This window comes from Hypanus sabinus, unplaced genomic scaffold (assembly GCF_030144855.1).
Source record: "Hypanus sabinus isolate sHypSab1 unplaced genomic scaffold, sHypSab1.hap1 H_10, whole genome shotgun sequence".
NCBI lineage: Eukaryota > Metazoa > Chordata > Chondrichthyes > Myliobatiformes > Dasyatidae > Hypanus > Hypanus sabinus.
Window position 1 is genome coordinate 195031 of NW_026779041.1, and position 15769 is coordinate 210799.

Here is a 15769-nt window from a genome sequence, read left to right on the forward strand (position 1 = left end):
GTAATGATGCAGCTCTATAAAACTCTAGTTAGGCCACACTTGGAGTACTGTGTCCAGTTCTGGTCGCCTCACTATAGGAAGGATGTGGAAGCATTGGAAAGGGTACAGAGGAGATTTACCAGGATGCTGCCTGGTTTAGAGAGTATGGATTATGATCAGAGATTAAGGGAGCTAGGGTTTTACTCTTTGGAGAGAAGGAGGATGAGAGGAGACATGATAGAGGTGTACAAGATATTAAAAGGAATAGACAGAGTGGACATCCAGCGCCTCTTCCCCAGGGCACCACTGCTCAGTGCAAGGGGACATGGCTTTAAGGTAAGGGGAGGGAAGTTCAAGGGGGATATTAGAGGAAGGTTTTTCACTCAGAGAGTGGTTGGTGTGTGGAATATACTGCCTGAGTCAGTGGTGGAGGCAGATGCACTATGAAGTTTAAGAGACTACTAGACAGGTATATGGAGAAATTTAAGGTGGGGGGTTATATGGGAGGCAGGGTTTGAGGGTCGGCACAACATTGTGGGCCGAAGGGCCTGTAATGTGTTGTAATATGTTCTATATTGAAAGGCCTGGATGGAGAGGATGTTTTCAACAGTCTAGGACCGGAGGCCATAGCCTCAGCACACACAGACATTCCCAACCTGGGGCCCACAGACCCCTCGGTTATGGGTAGGCATCCAGAACTCCTGCTTCAGGTCAAAGGTGAGGAGGAAGTTCTGTCACCAGTGGGTGATGAATCTGTGGAGTTCATCACCACAGACAGCTGTAGAGGCCAAGTCATACTTAATGCAGATGTTGATAGGTTCTTGATGAGTCAGGGCTTTGGGGAGAAGGCAGGAGAATGGGGTTGAGAGGGAAAGTAAATCAGCCATGATGGAATGATGGAGCACTCGATGGGCTGAATGGCCTGATTCAATCTTAAACAGTGTTTCTATTCAGCTTTAACGTGAGGTACCAGTGCTGATATTACATGTCCCAGCTACTGAAAGCAAGGATTCTCCTATAAACTTCTCCATCACCTTATCCATTAACCCATCATATTCACAGGATCACCCATATTAATCCCAGATCTCTAATCACTTTCTAGGCGATTCAAGCACTCGTTTGGAAACTTTCTGAACACTGTCCGTATATCTGTTTCCATCGCCCTCTCGGGCACTGGGTTCCAGGTGCCCCCCACACCCTCACACATCTCTGGGTGAAAGAAATTCCCCTCAGACCCCCTCAAAATTAGAATTTATCTACTTATTTTATTAATGGAGATACAGCACGGAATAGACCCTTCTGGTCCTTTGAGTCAGGCCTCCCAGCAATCCTGATTTAACCCTAGCCTAATCACGGGAGAATTTACAATGCCCAATTAAACTACCAACCAGCACGTCTTTGGGCTGTGGGAGGAAACTCACGCGGTCACGGGGACAACCTCCTTACAGGCAGTGGCAGGAATTGAACTCGGGTTGCTGGCACTGTGAACCGTTGTGCTAACCACTACACTACCGTGCCGCCATGTTACTGTCACATGTACTGAGATACAGTGACAAGCTTGTCTTGGATAGCGTTCGTACAGATCAATGCACCGAGGTGGAACAAGGGAAAACAGTGACCACGCAGAATAAAGTGTAACAGCTACAGGGAAAGTGCAGGGCAGGTAGATGGGAAGATCATAACGTGGTAGATTGTGAGGTCAGGAGTCCATCTTGTCATTCTAGGAAACTATTTAACAGCAACACACATGTACTGCGTATGTTAATCAAAATGGCGTCTTTGTTAAAAGTAAAACTGCTTCTTTGTTTTGCTAACTGGAGAGAGAGTGTTGTCCCGCAGAGCACTCTCAAAGCTTCTTGCAGCCTGTTTAGGTTTAGAATTGCTGATAGCGGGGATTGTATTCATTTGTTAACCAGTGGGGTTGGGTGTCATTTTTTTCTTGTGGGTCTGGGAGCCGGGGTTTCGTTGTCTTTTCGAGAGTCGGGGAGGAAGGCGCCGGAGAAGGTGGACATCTGCCGCACTGCTCGGTCGACCACTTCAGGTGGTTCCGGGTGCGAGGTCGTGGAGGTCAGAGGAGGGCCAGGGTGGTCGAACAGTTCGATGGCTGAGCGTCAACGATGCGCACTAAATTGACTGAACTCTGATAAGTTTTGGCACCTTTATTTTCTTTTCCTTCATATATACTGTATCGTTAGTATTCACTTAGTTCTAGTAAAATCTTTAAAGTATATTCCATAACGGTATCTGGTGTGAGTTTGATATTGTGTGTGCGACGCTGCGTTAACTTGTTTTCCACAGCACCTGCGTATACGGGAGGCGAGTGGCTGGAATTCTTCCCCGAGACAGTCGCATAAGCGCTACACACACAAAACGCTGGAGGAACTCAGCCTCTACGGGAGAGAGTAAACTGTCGACGTTTCGGGCCGAGAGCCTTCTTCAGGATTGGAATGAACGAGAAGTCAGGATAAGAAGGGGAGGAGGAGGCACAGGGTGGCAAATGATAGGCGAGACCGGGAGAGGAGACGTGGGGTGAAGTAAAGAGTTTGGATGTTCATACGTGGGAGAGATACGAGGCCGGAGAAGGGGGAATCTGATAGGGGAAGGACAGAAGACCATGGAAGGAGGGGAAGGGAGAGGAGCACCAGAGGGAGGCGATGGGCAGGCAGGTGAGAGAGGGAAATGGGAATAGGGAATGGCGAAGGAGGCAGGGCAGTTACTGGGAGTTCGAGAAATCGATGTTCATGCCGTCAGGTTGGAGGCTGCCCAGATGTTGCTCCTCCAACTATTTAATAGCCTTATTACAGCGGACTAGAGCCTGGTGGGACATGCTTTCAGGTTTTTGAGAGGGGAGAAGAGAAAGTGTGAGGGGTGGGTGACTTTTTTTTAAACTGAGGCAGCGAAGGACCTTCCCTTAAACCCAGTTTTTATCTACCTTTGTTAAGGGGGAACTGTACTACCCTTTCCATACCCCTCTTTATGTAATCGATCTCCCAACCTCGGGCAGCATCTTTGCTGCTGCAGTTGCATTTGACGGTTTCTTCGTCGAGGCCGAGTCACCAGCTCAACGCTCAACCCAGCGTGCACGGAGTCGGCCGGATTCGAACTCGGGACCGCTCGCCACGAAGTCCGGTGCTGACACCGCTACACCACCAGCTCTTCCCCTCCATATCAAGCAGGTGAAAGGCTCTTGATCACTCAGGGCATGAAAGGTTACGGGGCAAATGGGGGTTGAGGGGGATGATAAACCAGCCATGATGGAGATGACCGATGGGCTGAATGGCCTAAATCTGTGCCTATGTTGCATGCTCCCTCCTCGTAACCGAGACATTCCATTCCAGGCCACATTGTGAATTCCTCTCCATCCTCACCAGAAAATTATTTATTATTTATAAATTAATTATTTCAGAAGATGACTACCCAAGTCCAGCCTGGGCCCCAGTTTGGCGCATGTTCCTTTTGCTTCTGCACGCGGAAAACCTCGAGGTTGCTGCAGCCCAGTAGCCCCCAAACCGCACCCCACCCAACCCCAACGTCGCCATCTCACTCACCACACCCCCCACCAGCTCCCTCCCAATTACCTGGTGGCGAACGCGGGCTTCACTTCATGGGGGTTTCGGCGGTCAGACCAGAAGATGAGTAACCTGTCGAATAAAGGCTCAATGTTGGCAACCTCCGATCGATTCTCCGGGAATATCTGCAGCAGGCCGCCATGGACCTGGGGGAAACAAAAGGGAAGAGGTGGGTGGTGAACGGTGGTGCCAACACCGCGGAGTGAGAGTAGATGGTTCGCTTGACAGGTACATGGAGCTTAGAAAATTGAGCGTTATGCGCTAGGGAAATTCTAGGCAGCTCCTAGAGTAGGTCACATGGTCAGCACAACATTGTGGGCCGAAGGGCCTGTAATGTGCTGTAGGTTTCTATGCTCTATGTTTAAGAATAACTGTAACAGCTCATTTATTGAACACCGAAACCTGAACACGAAGCCTGGCGACCGAACCTCGTGTAGTTACACCGTCACGTCAGACCAGCCCCTTAAATTGAAACGCAACTCAACGTCGGTGCTTGTGAATTCTGCACATTTCCACTGACTGGATTACCCCGCAAAACCATTCCATCCAAATGCATCAAGTCTCGTTAAGGCCGCTGCTCCAAACACGGCCACAGGAGACTGCAGGGTTGTGGACACAGTCTGGCACATCACGGAAACCAGCCTCCTCTCCGTGGACTCTCACTGCCTCGGTGTCATCAAAGACCCTAACCTACACACAACGTTCTCTCTTCCTCCCCCCCTCCCGTCAGGCAGAAGATACAAGGCGACCCACACAGAGTGCTGGAGGAACTCGGCAAGTCAGGCAGCATCTATGGAAATGGATAAACAGTCAACGTTTCGGGTGAGACCCTTCTCCGGGACTGGAAAGGAAGGGGGAAGACGCCAGAATAAAGAGTTGGTGGGGGGGGGGGAAGGGGAAGGAGGATAGCCAGAAGGTACTATGTGAAGCCAGGCGGGTCGGAAAGGTCAGGGGCCGGCCCAGACAGACTGGAAAGGCAGGGCGTCGGGACCAGAGGCAGAAGTCTGGCCGATTTCACCAGCTCTCCTCCAACTTTCACTCCTCTCCTCACGACACTGAGGCTGTGAGACTGCCCAGGCTGCTGTGCTTCGTGTCTGCGAGCTTTGTGGGGATTTGTGATGAACTGAGGCCGAGGCTTTGGGCCTAGTCCAGGCTGCTCCAGGGATTCAGATCTAAGGACTCAATTTGGCTCGCAATGCTGACGTGCGCTTCTACTGTTTGCATGATTTGTTTTTTTCCCTCTTTCTCGGCCCATTCTCTTTTTTAAAAAATTGGTTTCTTTCGTGTTTCTTGCTCTGCGGCTCTGCAAGCAGACAAATCTCAAGGTGCATCATTTATATCGACTTTGATAATAAATGTATTTTGAAGTAGGAATCTGATAGGAGAGGGGGAGGTGATAGGCAGGTGAGAGGAGGTAAAATGCCAGAATGGGGAATAAAAGTAGAGGGAAGTGGGGGGGGGAAAGGATATTTTTTTACCAGAAGGAAAATTGATATTCATGCCATCAGGTTGGAGGCTACCCATCAGAATATAAAGTGTTGCTCCTCCACCCTGAGGGTGGCCTCATCCTAGCACGAGAGGAGGCCACAGACCGACATGTCACAACGGGGAACGGGAACTGAAACACTTGGCCAGCAGGAAACCCTGCTTTTGGCGGATGAAGCAGAGGTGCTGGACACAGCAGCCCCCCCCCCCCCCCCCCAGTCTGTGACAGGTCTCACGAATGTGGAAAGGGGCCACATCGGGAGCACCGGACACGATACAGAACTCCAGAAGGCCAGCAGCTGAAGCTGCTGCTAAAAAGAGGTGGTGGGTGGGGGGGGAGGGGAAGGAGGATAGCCAGAAGGTACTATGTGAAGCCAGGCGGGTCGGAAAGATCACCTGGAAGGGCTGTTTGGGGCCCCCGAATGGAGATGAGGGAGGAGGTGAAGGACTGGGGCCGCTTGCAGACAGAGCTGAGCGCACGTCCCACCAGACTTGAGAACAGCTTCTACCCCACTGTTATAAAACTAATGAACCTCTGCACAAAATACAGTTCCAACTGAGTTCTGAAAAGCCAGACCGGAGGTGCAGAGGATGTTTCCAATAGAAGGAGCAGCTTTCCGGAATCTATCTTTACGACTTGTTAATTTATTTGTGGTAATATTACTTTATGTGTTGTGTAGATGTGTGAGTTGTGTGGGAGCGTGGCCAAGTGGTTAAGGCGTTCGTCCAGTGATCTGAAGGTCACTGGTTCGAGCCTCAGCTGAGGCAGCGTGTTGTGTCCTTGAGCAAGGCACTTAACCACACATTGCTCCGCGAGGACACCGGTGCCAAGCCGTATCGGCCCTTCCGTTCCCTTGGACAACATCGATGGCATGGAGAGGAGTGACTTGGTAACTGCCGGTCTCCCATACAACCCTGCCCAGGCCTGCGCCCTGGAAACTTTCCAAGGCGCAAATCCATGGTCTCTCGAGACTAATGGATGCCTATATGTGTGTGAGTCATATGTACTGTGTTGTGCACCTTGGTCCAGAAGAATGTTGTTTCATGTGAATGGCTGAATGACAAAAAAAACTTGAAACTGAACTTAAACTCAGAATACAAGGATGTCCCTTTGGACCCAGAGAGGAGGAGGAATTTCTTTAGCCAGTAGGTGGTGAATCTGAGGAATTTTATTGCCACAGACGGCTGTGCAGGCCAGATCATTGGGGATATTTAAAGTGGAGGTGGATAGGCTTTTGATAAGTGAGGCCGTCAAAAGAGAAGGCAGAGGAGGCCATCCGGCCTATCGAGCCTGCCCTGCCATTCAATAAGATCATGGCTGATCTGTCCGTAAACTCAGCTCCATCTGCCTGCCTTTTCCCCATAACCCTTAATTCCACTACTATGTAAAAACCTTTCTAACTATTTCTTAAATATATTTAGTGAGGAAGCCTCAACTGCTTCCCTGGGCAGAGAATTCCACAGATTCACCACTCACTGAGAAAAACAGTTTCTCCTCATCTCCGTCCTAAATCTTCTCCCCTAAATCTTGAAGCAATGTCCCCTAGTTCTAGTCTCACCTACCAATGGAAACAACTTTCCCTACTTCTATCTTATCTATCCCTTGCAAAATTTCGTATGTTTCTGTAAGATCCCCTCTCAGTCTTCTGAACTCCAGAGAGTATAGTCCCAGGCGACTCAATCTCTCCTCATGGGTTAACCCCTTCATCCCTGGAATCAACCTGGTGAACCTCCTCTGCACTGCCTCCAAAGCCAGTATATCCTTCCTCAAGTATGGAGACCAGAACTGTACACAGTACTCTGGGTGCAGCCTCACCAGTACCCTGGTCTTATAAACATGGACTCTTAATCTCACAATCTACCTTTTCATGGTCATTGCACCTCACTGTCTACCTGCACTGTGCTTTCTTTGAGGTGGTAACATTGTATTCTGCATCCTGCTTTTCTTTATACTGCCCTGAGACTCTTGTGTATGGAATGGTCTGTGCAAACGGCACAAGTTTTTGTAAGGGTGTTCATTGTATCTCAGTACACAGGGTAATAATTCCAATTCTTTCTTCAGAGCAATGCCTCAGAAAGGTGGCAGGGAGGAGGTACAAGAGCCTGAAGACACACACTCAATGATTCAGGAACAGCTTCTTCCCCTCTGTCATCTGATTTCTGAATGGACATCAAACCTATGAATGAACACTACCTTAATATACAGACACACACGCCCCCCCCCCCCAATTATCTATACCCATATAAAGATCTATCCATCTGCATTATATTATATTATATATGTACTGTATATCTGGGTGGCAGAGTGAAGATACATCTCTACCAAGTGAGGTGTAAGGTGCTCCTTCCCTCCGCTAGCCTGCAGGTCACCCTTGGGCAAGGTGTAGCACCTGCTTAGCCCCCTGATCAGGGTCATGTGAACCCATGGGAGCAGGTGGTGGATGGTCGTACGAGCAGCCGGTGCAGATCACAAGTCCTGATTATGTGACCACTGACCCCAGGCAGACAATCTCTGAGGAGTATTGATAATGGCTGGGGGTCACCCATCCTGTAAAGACACTGCCCAGAATAATCCAATGGCAAACCACTTCTGTAGCAAAAGATCATGGCCATGGAAAGACCATGGTCACCCACTTCATCACCATGATGATGATGGTGATGTTGAGAACATAGAACAGTACAGCACAGTGAGGCCCTTCAGCCCACAATGTTGTGGCAACCCTTTAACTGACTTCAAGATTAATCTAACCCAACCCTCCCAGACATTTTTCTCTCATTCACGTCCCAGCGAATTACCTCAGTAGCAGTTCCCACATTCCTCGACACTGTCCAAACCTGCCAACCCACATCGAGAGTCCTGCTGGGACTGGACTCCCGTCACACCGCTGAGAGCCGATCGCAGGGGCTTGCTGGTGACACTTATTCCAGTGACAGCCAGCAAACCAGGGGGCTGGCCGTACCACTACTTACACTGACGTCCCAGTCCCTGTTCAGGTAGTAAATGCAGGTGACGCAGCGCCCGTCTCCGTTTGGATTGTCGATATGGCGAACGTATCCCGTCCCGTGTCCGGGGTAACAAGCTACCATGGCCTGTAGAGAGGAAAGAGTGTTAACCGCAAGGCCGAACCATCCACAGCAAAGCAAGAGTACAACGCAGTGGCGTCGAACGACAGCACGGTTAGCACAACTCTTTATAGCAACGACGACTCGGGTTCGGTAAGGCACTTGTACGTTTTCCCCGTGACCGCGTGGGTTAGGGTGAGTGAGTCGCCGGCACTCTGGCACGGGAAGTACGGCAAGACCCGGGGGCAGGAACCCTTTCCCTATTTGAACGGACAAGGACCCTGCACAGCTACCCAGCGATTGTAGTGTTTAACCCTTTCCCTACGAGATGAAGTGACTCTGCAGTTACTCAGTAACTAACCTTCACCAAGCTGAATCAACATGGTGCAGTGTTTAACCCTTACCCTGCTGAATGGCCCTGCAGTTATACAGATTAACCCTTTCTCTACCAAATTAACAATGTGCAGTTTCAGCGTTTAACCCTTAGCCTGATGAATGGCTCTGGTTATACAGATTAACCATTTCTGTACTAAATGAATGATTGCGCATAGTGTTTAACCCTTACCCTGCTGAATGGCTCCGTAATTATACAGATTAAATATTTCTTTACTAAGTGAGCAATGACTGTGCACAGTGTTTGACCCTTACCCTGCTGAACAGTTCTGGTGTCATACAGATTATCCCTTCCTCTACCAAATTACCAATAACAGTGTACAGGTACCCTGTGGTTAACCCTTTCCCTGCTGAATGCCTGCATAGTTATACATATTAACCCTTTCTCTACTAAATCTATAAAATAACTCTGTATTGTTACCCAGTGTTTCATCTTCTGCTGCTGAATGGCTGTGTAGTTATACAGATCAACCCTTTCTCTACTAAACGAGCAATGACTGTGCACAGTTACAGTGTCTAACTCTACAGTTCTATACTGTCGATTAACCCTTTCCCACTAAAAGAGCAATATTTGTGCATACATAGTAGTTAACCCTTATCCTGTTGAATAAGCAGACAATGTATAATTTAACATAGGGAAGCAGTCTGTGCTCCCTAGTCAGTCCCCCCTACCTCATCCATCTCATCTCTGGCAGACCCCTCCCCTGCAATTTCCTCATGCACAGTTCAACTGTCTGTTGAAACAAGTTGGCTGCTTGTGTCTCCAATGTGCCACCTTCTTGAATCTGAATTGAACTGAATTTCGGTTTATTGTCATTTAGAAACCACAACTGCAATGCAGTTTAAAAATGAGACAACGTTCCCCCGGAATGATATCACACAAGCACACGACAAAACGGACTACACCATAAAATCCACGTAACGTTTGGCAATCCCCAAATCCAGAGTCCGGAGAGGTCAGTAATCTGCCGGTAATTGGCCGGAATTCACGCTCCCTTCCCCATCGGGCAGGTACCAACTCCAGCCAAGAGAAGCGAGCTGCCACAGTGCCAGAGATGCAGTCAGCAGATACACTTCAGTCGGGGGGGGGGGGGGGGGTGATGGACAGCGTTCGAGGCACCTAGCGCGCCGTGGAAACAAAACTCGTCCCACGCATCCCCTTCTCAGCTTAAAGCTATGCCCTCTTGGTGTCTGACATTCCAACCTTAGGGAAAAGGATTCTGAGGGAAATAGGATTCTAGCCTAACGAAGCCTCTCACAATATTCTACATCTCTCAGTCCAGAGGAAATATCCCAGGTTTGTCCAACCCCCTCATATACCCAGGCGGCAGTTTGAAAAACGACTCCAGCACCCTCCACGCGCTCCCTGTAAAGAGACGAGCGGAAATGCATACAATGTGCTGAGTGAGGGGTGGTGGGGTGCAGACAGACCTCCCCTCCAGGGAAGATGTGCTGAAAACAAGAGGGCACACGACTAAGATCAGGGACAAGAGATTTAAACTGGACAGCGGGGGCTCCTTCACACACAGGGGCCGGCCATATTTTGAACTGCCTTACACAGTTGTTATGAAATGTGGGTTACGGACCAAGTAAAAGATGGCTGCAGTCACTCAGCACTTCCGCGCAAGGGTTTATTCAAAAAAAAATCAGTAACAGCTCCAGAGTGAACTCCTGTCCGTCCCGATCCCTCTCTCCCTCTGACGTTTTTATTTAGGCACCACGAGATACAATCTTTAACTACCCACAAAGTTAACTAAGACTGCACACGAATCGGAGTTTACTATCTGCAGTGATGGCCTGGAAGACGTGCACCCTTCGGGAGCGGCCCAGTCCCTCGCTGATTTTGCCGAATGACGCGTCACGGGAGACTGAAACGGCCTGCTTTCGGAAGAGGCCGTCCTTCTCCCTGTTTTTTGAGGGGGAGAGCCCGTCGGACCCCAAGACGGAGGGCTCGGAGAAGCGACGCGGAAAATCGGAAGACTGGAACAGCGAATCTTCGGTCTCGGCATCCGTCGCAGGAGCGACGTCTCTCTCCCTCGGTGGGGGTAGAGAGCGGTCTGAGATACCAAAGTGCTGGGTTACGGACTTTGCATCAAGGTCCCCTTGTGGGGGGGCTTTGCTATTGCGTGCATGGTGAGTGGGGGGGGTGTCAGTGCTTCACCTGGTGCAAGTGGGGGGGGGGAGGGAGGGAGGGTTGATGGTTCTGCTGGCACAAATGGGGTGGGGGGGGGCTTCGTGGTTCGGACATTACAAACACTCATTCTCCAGGTTTTCTTGTTTCGTGGATGTCTGTGAGGAGCAAGAAATTCAGGTTGTATGTTGTACACATGCTGCACCCCGATTACAACACAGTTGCAATCACACTACAAAATAAACAGCGACCTTAAATACACTGTACTGCTGCCACACAAAAAAACAAATTTCATGACACGTGTGAGTGATGATAAACCTGATTCTGATCTGGGTCTCTATTGTGGACTGAGAGTGGGAAGGGGGCAGGGAGAGGGGGATCATGGTTGGGAAAAGGGGAAGGGAGCGGGGAGGGAGCGGGAAGCACCAGAGAGACATTCTGTAATGATCAATAAACTGATTGTTTGGAATCAAATGACCTTAGGACTGGGTGTGTCTGCGATCACACCAACATTCCCCGACCCCCCCGCCCCGACACTCCTTCTCTGACACCCTCGTCATTCCCAACATCTTTTGTTCCCGCCAGATTTGCAAACTCACTCTCTGCTCCACATTGACAAACATAGTCCTGTGCAAAAGTCTTAGGCATCCTCGCTACATATATGTGCCTAAAACTTTTGCACACTGTATATTCTTTATTTAAGAGTTGTTTTTTTTTAAAACATATTGCATGTACTGCCGCAAAAGAACAAATTTCACAACATACGTCAGTGATGATAATTGAAGGGACCAGCTCGCTGGGCACCAAGGTTGGCAGAGACAAGTTAGGCCGAAGACTCTGTTTCTGTGTTGTACAACTTGACAACTGTCCAAGGGGCAGGGCAGGGAGAATTAATGCAGACCCAGCGAGCACTGCATCGCAAGGAAGGCCGTGGCCATTAATAATGAAGTGTTTGTCCCAGTAAGAGATGGTAAACAGCTGAATTATTCACACGACGGAATGTAAAAGGAGAAGAACAATTTTCCCCGCCTCCCAGTAAAGGCCTTGAAATCTGCCTGCACCAGCCTACAGATCTAGACTGTATCTATCAGTCTAGATACAGATCGGGACCGGCCTACCTCTAGTCTGGACACAGATCGGCACCGGCCTACCCCTAGTCTGGACACAGATCGGCACCGGCCTACCCCTAGTCTGGACACAGATCGGCACCGGCCTACCCCTAGTCTGGACACAGATCGGCACCGGCCTACCCCTAGTCTGGACACAGATCGGCACCGGCCTACCCCTAGTCTGGACACAGATCGGCACCGGCCTACCCCTAGTCTGGACACAGATCGGCACCGGCCTACCCCTAGTCTGGACACAGATCGGCACCGGCCTACCCCTAGTCTGGACACAGATCGGCACCGGCCTACCCCTAGTCTGGACACAGATCGGCACCGGCCTACCCCTAGTCTGGACACAGATCGGCACCGGCCTACCCCTAGTCTGGACACAGATCGGCACCGGCCTACCCCTAGTCTGGACACAGATCGGCACCGGCCTACCCCTAGTCTGGACACAGATCGGCACCGGCCTACCCCTAGTCTGGACACAGATCGGCACCGGCCTATCCCTAGTCTGGACACAGATCGGCACCGGCCTACCCCTAGTCTGGACACAGATCGGCACCGGCCTACCCCTAGTCTGGACACAGATCGGCACCGGCCTACCCCTAGTCCAGATGCAGATCTAGATTCAGATTGGCCTCAGAAACCAGTTCTGATTTTGGGCACCAGACTTTGCTGTTGCTACCAGCACACCCTTGAGAAAGCTCTCCCCCACAACTCCCAAGTAATACCATCAGTATCAATGGAGATCATTACTGTGAATCAAAAATGAACTGCAGACGCTGAATCCTGAAATATAAACAGAAACAGCAAGAAATGCATGAGGAGTGTATGAAGGGATCTCACGGAAACCAACCAATTATTGAACCAAGGTTCCCAACCTTTCTTATGCCGTAGACCCCTACCAGTAACCAAGGGGTCCATGGACCCCAGGTTGGGAACTTCTGGCCTGGACAAAGCGGATGTGGAGAAGATGTTTCCTATAGTTGGGGAGAGGAGGATCTAGGACCACAGTGCCCACCTAGACGTCCATCTAGAACAGAGATGAGGGTGGTGAATCTGTGAAACTCATTGCCGCAGACGGCCAAGTCAGCAGGTATATTTAAAGCAGAGGTTGATTAGTCAGGGCACTAAAGGTTACAGGGAGAAGGCAGGAGAAGGGATTGAGAGGGATAAAGCGTCAGCCATGACGGAATGGCAGAGACTCGATGGGCCGAGTGGCCTAATTCAGCTCCTCTGTCACATGGAGACACTCACAGCATCTGTGGAGAGAGGATGTGCCAATTCCAGCATCTTGGGATTCTTTTTTTACTCTGGAGATAACTATTTCGGCCGATGACAATGTAACAGGCTGCCCCTGGCTAATGAAAGGGGCCCCATTTTTAATCTCTGCTTCCTGACTTCATGGGCACTCAGGCCACTTCTGCTTTTAGGTTCTCGAGTCGGAGGGAGGTGGAGGGGGTAAATATGGAGAAGGGGTGGTCGCTGTCCCCGAGACGTGGCACGGGGACGAGAAGGGGAACAGAAACCGCGTTTGGATCAGCAGCCGTACTGCGGACCTAACGCCTCGCAGAGAGCTCGTCCTGTCCGTCTGCTGCGAGGAACCGAAATTGGACTTCTGATCGCCCCGCGCGCTGAGATGCAGGGAAGAGCTTTCCTTGCACACTGTTCAGTCAGATCAAATCAAATGCCACACAGCACTGAAGCAGAACGAGGTAAATCAATAACTATGCAGAGTAAAGTGTAACAGCTACAGAGAACATGCAGATAACCATTAAAATGCAAGATCATCGAGAGGTACTGAATTGCTCACAGCCTGCTACATCGCTGGCATTTAGGGCAGCGATGATGGTCCTCCATCTCTGGCGGTGTTCAGGGCTTCCTTCATCGTGTCAGTAGCTTCCTCTCGGTTTTCACTACTGTCAGTCACACAAGTAGAGACTCGGGAATACCGTCACACTCGGATGTGGGAGCAACCTTCACTGCTGTTTCCGTAATAATTTTTCTTTACAAGTCAGGGTTTGTTGGCCCTGAGCTGAACCCCCGAACCTGGAGGACCGGTGGGGCCACTCTTAGTCTGACCTCTACCCTTTGAACCTGCTTTTGGCATGGGCGACCCTAGCAAGAGCTATAAAGCCCTGAACCCAGCCAACATAGCTCTCCAGGTCACTGAGGCACATGACAAGGTTGTGGTCCTCTTGCAGGAGATTGTGAGGCCAAGAGTCTGTCTTAAGAATCTGATAAGAGCGGGACGGAATCTGTCCTCGAGACTGGTGGGATGTGCTTTTTCTGCCCCATGGGAGAGCGGAGAATGCCTTGTCTGGATAAAGTGTTGGTGTTCTTTGGTTTACAGTTCATCCCAAGTTACAAAAGTATAACTTCTGGACACCTCCATATATACAAACTCCCAAAATATTACTAAATTCTGAAGTCTGACATAAGCACATACATTCCTACAAACAGCAGAAATAATTTCCACCCTTGTGCTATTTTCAGTAATTGTTCTTTATCGTCAGCCTTCTGTGCTTTCAGGCCATTCGGCCCACAATGTTGTGCAGACCTTCAACTTACTCAATAAGGTACAGTTACTATCAAAGTATGTACGCAGTATATAGCCCCGAGAGTCACTTTCCTCACAGACAGCCTCAAAACAAAGAGACACCATGAGAAACATCAAACACCCAGCCTGCAAAAAGAGAATAGATCACGCAAATGGCAAAAGAAACAAGTGAAAACACACAGAACATTAAATATTGAACCACAGAGTCCTTGAAACCGTCTAGGAACGTTCAGTTTAGGTCAGTTCAGTTCAATTTAGCGCGGTGTCATTTATTGACTGCAGGCCGCAGAGCCAGTCTGCCCTGATCGAAATCGCAATTTAAAAAAGTAACCAGAAGCACATAACATGAACTACACAGTTCATGTTAGTTCATGAACAGTTCTATCCATAATCAATGCAACCCTTCCCTCCTACACAGTCCATAACCCTCCATCTTTCTAACATCCACGAGCCTGTCTCAGTCTTTTAAATACCCTGAACGTATAAGCCTCTATCACCACCCCCGGCAGCCTGTACCACGCACCCACCCCTCTCTGACATTACCCCGAGACTTTCCTTCAAGCAGCTTTAAATACCTGGGGTCCACGTACCCCTCGGTTAAAGGCATAAAAAAGGTTGGGAACCGCTGCCTTAAAATGATTTCTTCAGAGAAAGCCACTGCCACCCTGGGGCTGGCTGTCCACTCCATGTTCCTGTCTTACACATCTCCCTCACTCCCAAGAGGAAAGCCCTAGATCACTCAAAGTTTCCTCAAAAAAAAAGAGGGACAAGGTAGTGATCTGATAGAGGGGTATAAGATGATGAGGGGCATTGATTTTGTGGGTAGCCAGAGGCTTTTTCCCAGGGCTGAAATGGCTAACATGAGGGGGCACAGTTTCAAGGTGCTTGGAATAGGTACAGAGGGGATGTCAGGGGTAAGTTTTTCACATGGAGAGGGGTGGGTGCGTGGAATGCACTGCTGGTGGTGGAGGTGGGTACAATAGGGTTTTTTAAGAGCCTCTTAGACAGGTAGATGGAGTTTAGAACAATAGAGGGCTGTGCAGTAGGGAAATTCAAGGCAGTTTCTAGACTAGGTTAGATGGTCCGCACAACGTTGTGGGCCGAAGGGCCTGGAATGTGCTGTAGATTTCTATTATCTATGTTTTATGTAGTGTTGCAGTTCGCTGTGACAATGCCAGCGACCTGGATTCAATTCTGCCACTGTCTTTGCGTGGTTTGTATGTCCCGTCACTGTGAGGTTCCTCCCGAGTGCTCCACATTCCACCCACAATCCAAGGGTAGTCAGCTGATTGGTCACATGGGTGAACTGGGCTGGGACAGTCCGGTCAGTTACTGCGGCCAAAACGGGGGGGGGGGGGGGGGGCGCACTTTACAGTGTTCAGAGGACTCTAGAGAGTGGTGGGTGCGTGGAGCACGCTACTGTGGGAGAGGCAGTTACGCTGGGGACATTTAAGAGGCTCTTACATTGGTACATCAATGA

General features: G+C 49.8%; 1 protein-coding gene across 1 annotated transcript in view; it reads right to left on the bottom strand.

Annotated features, from left to right (window-relative positions):
• Positions 1-3553: 3553 nt before the first annotated feature.
• The window catches only part of LOC132386053 (prolyl hydroxylase EGLN2-like), a 28778-nt gene continuing 16562 nt past the window's right edge, over positions 3554-15769 (bottom strand). The window contains exons 2-3 of the mRNA XM_059958343.1: positions 8004-8123; positions 3554-3694 (exon numbers count right to left, since the gene is read on the bottom strand). Of these exons, the coding sequence (XP_059814326.1) occupies positions 3554-3694; positions 8004-8123 (261 nt within the window). The remainder of the gene's footprint in view (positions 3695-8003; positions 8124-15769) is intronic.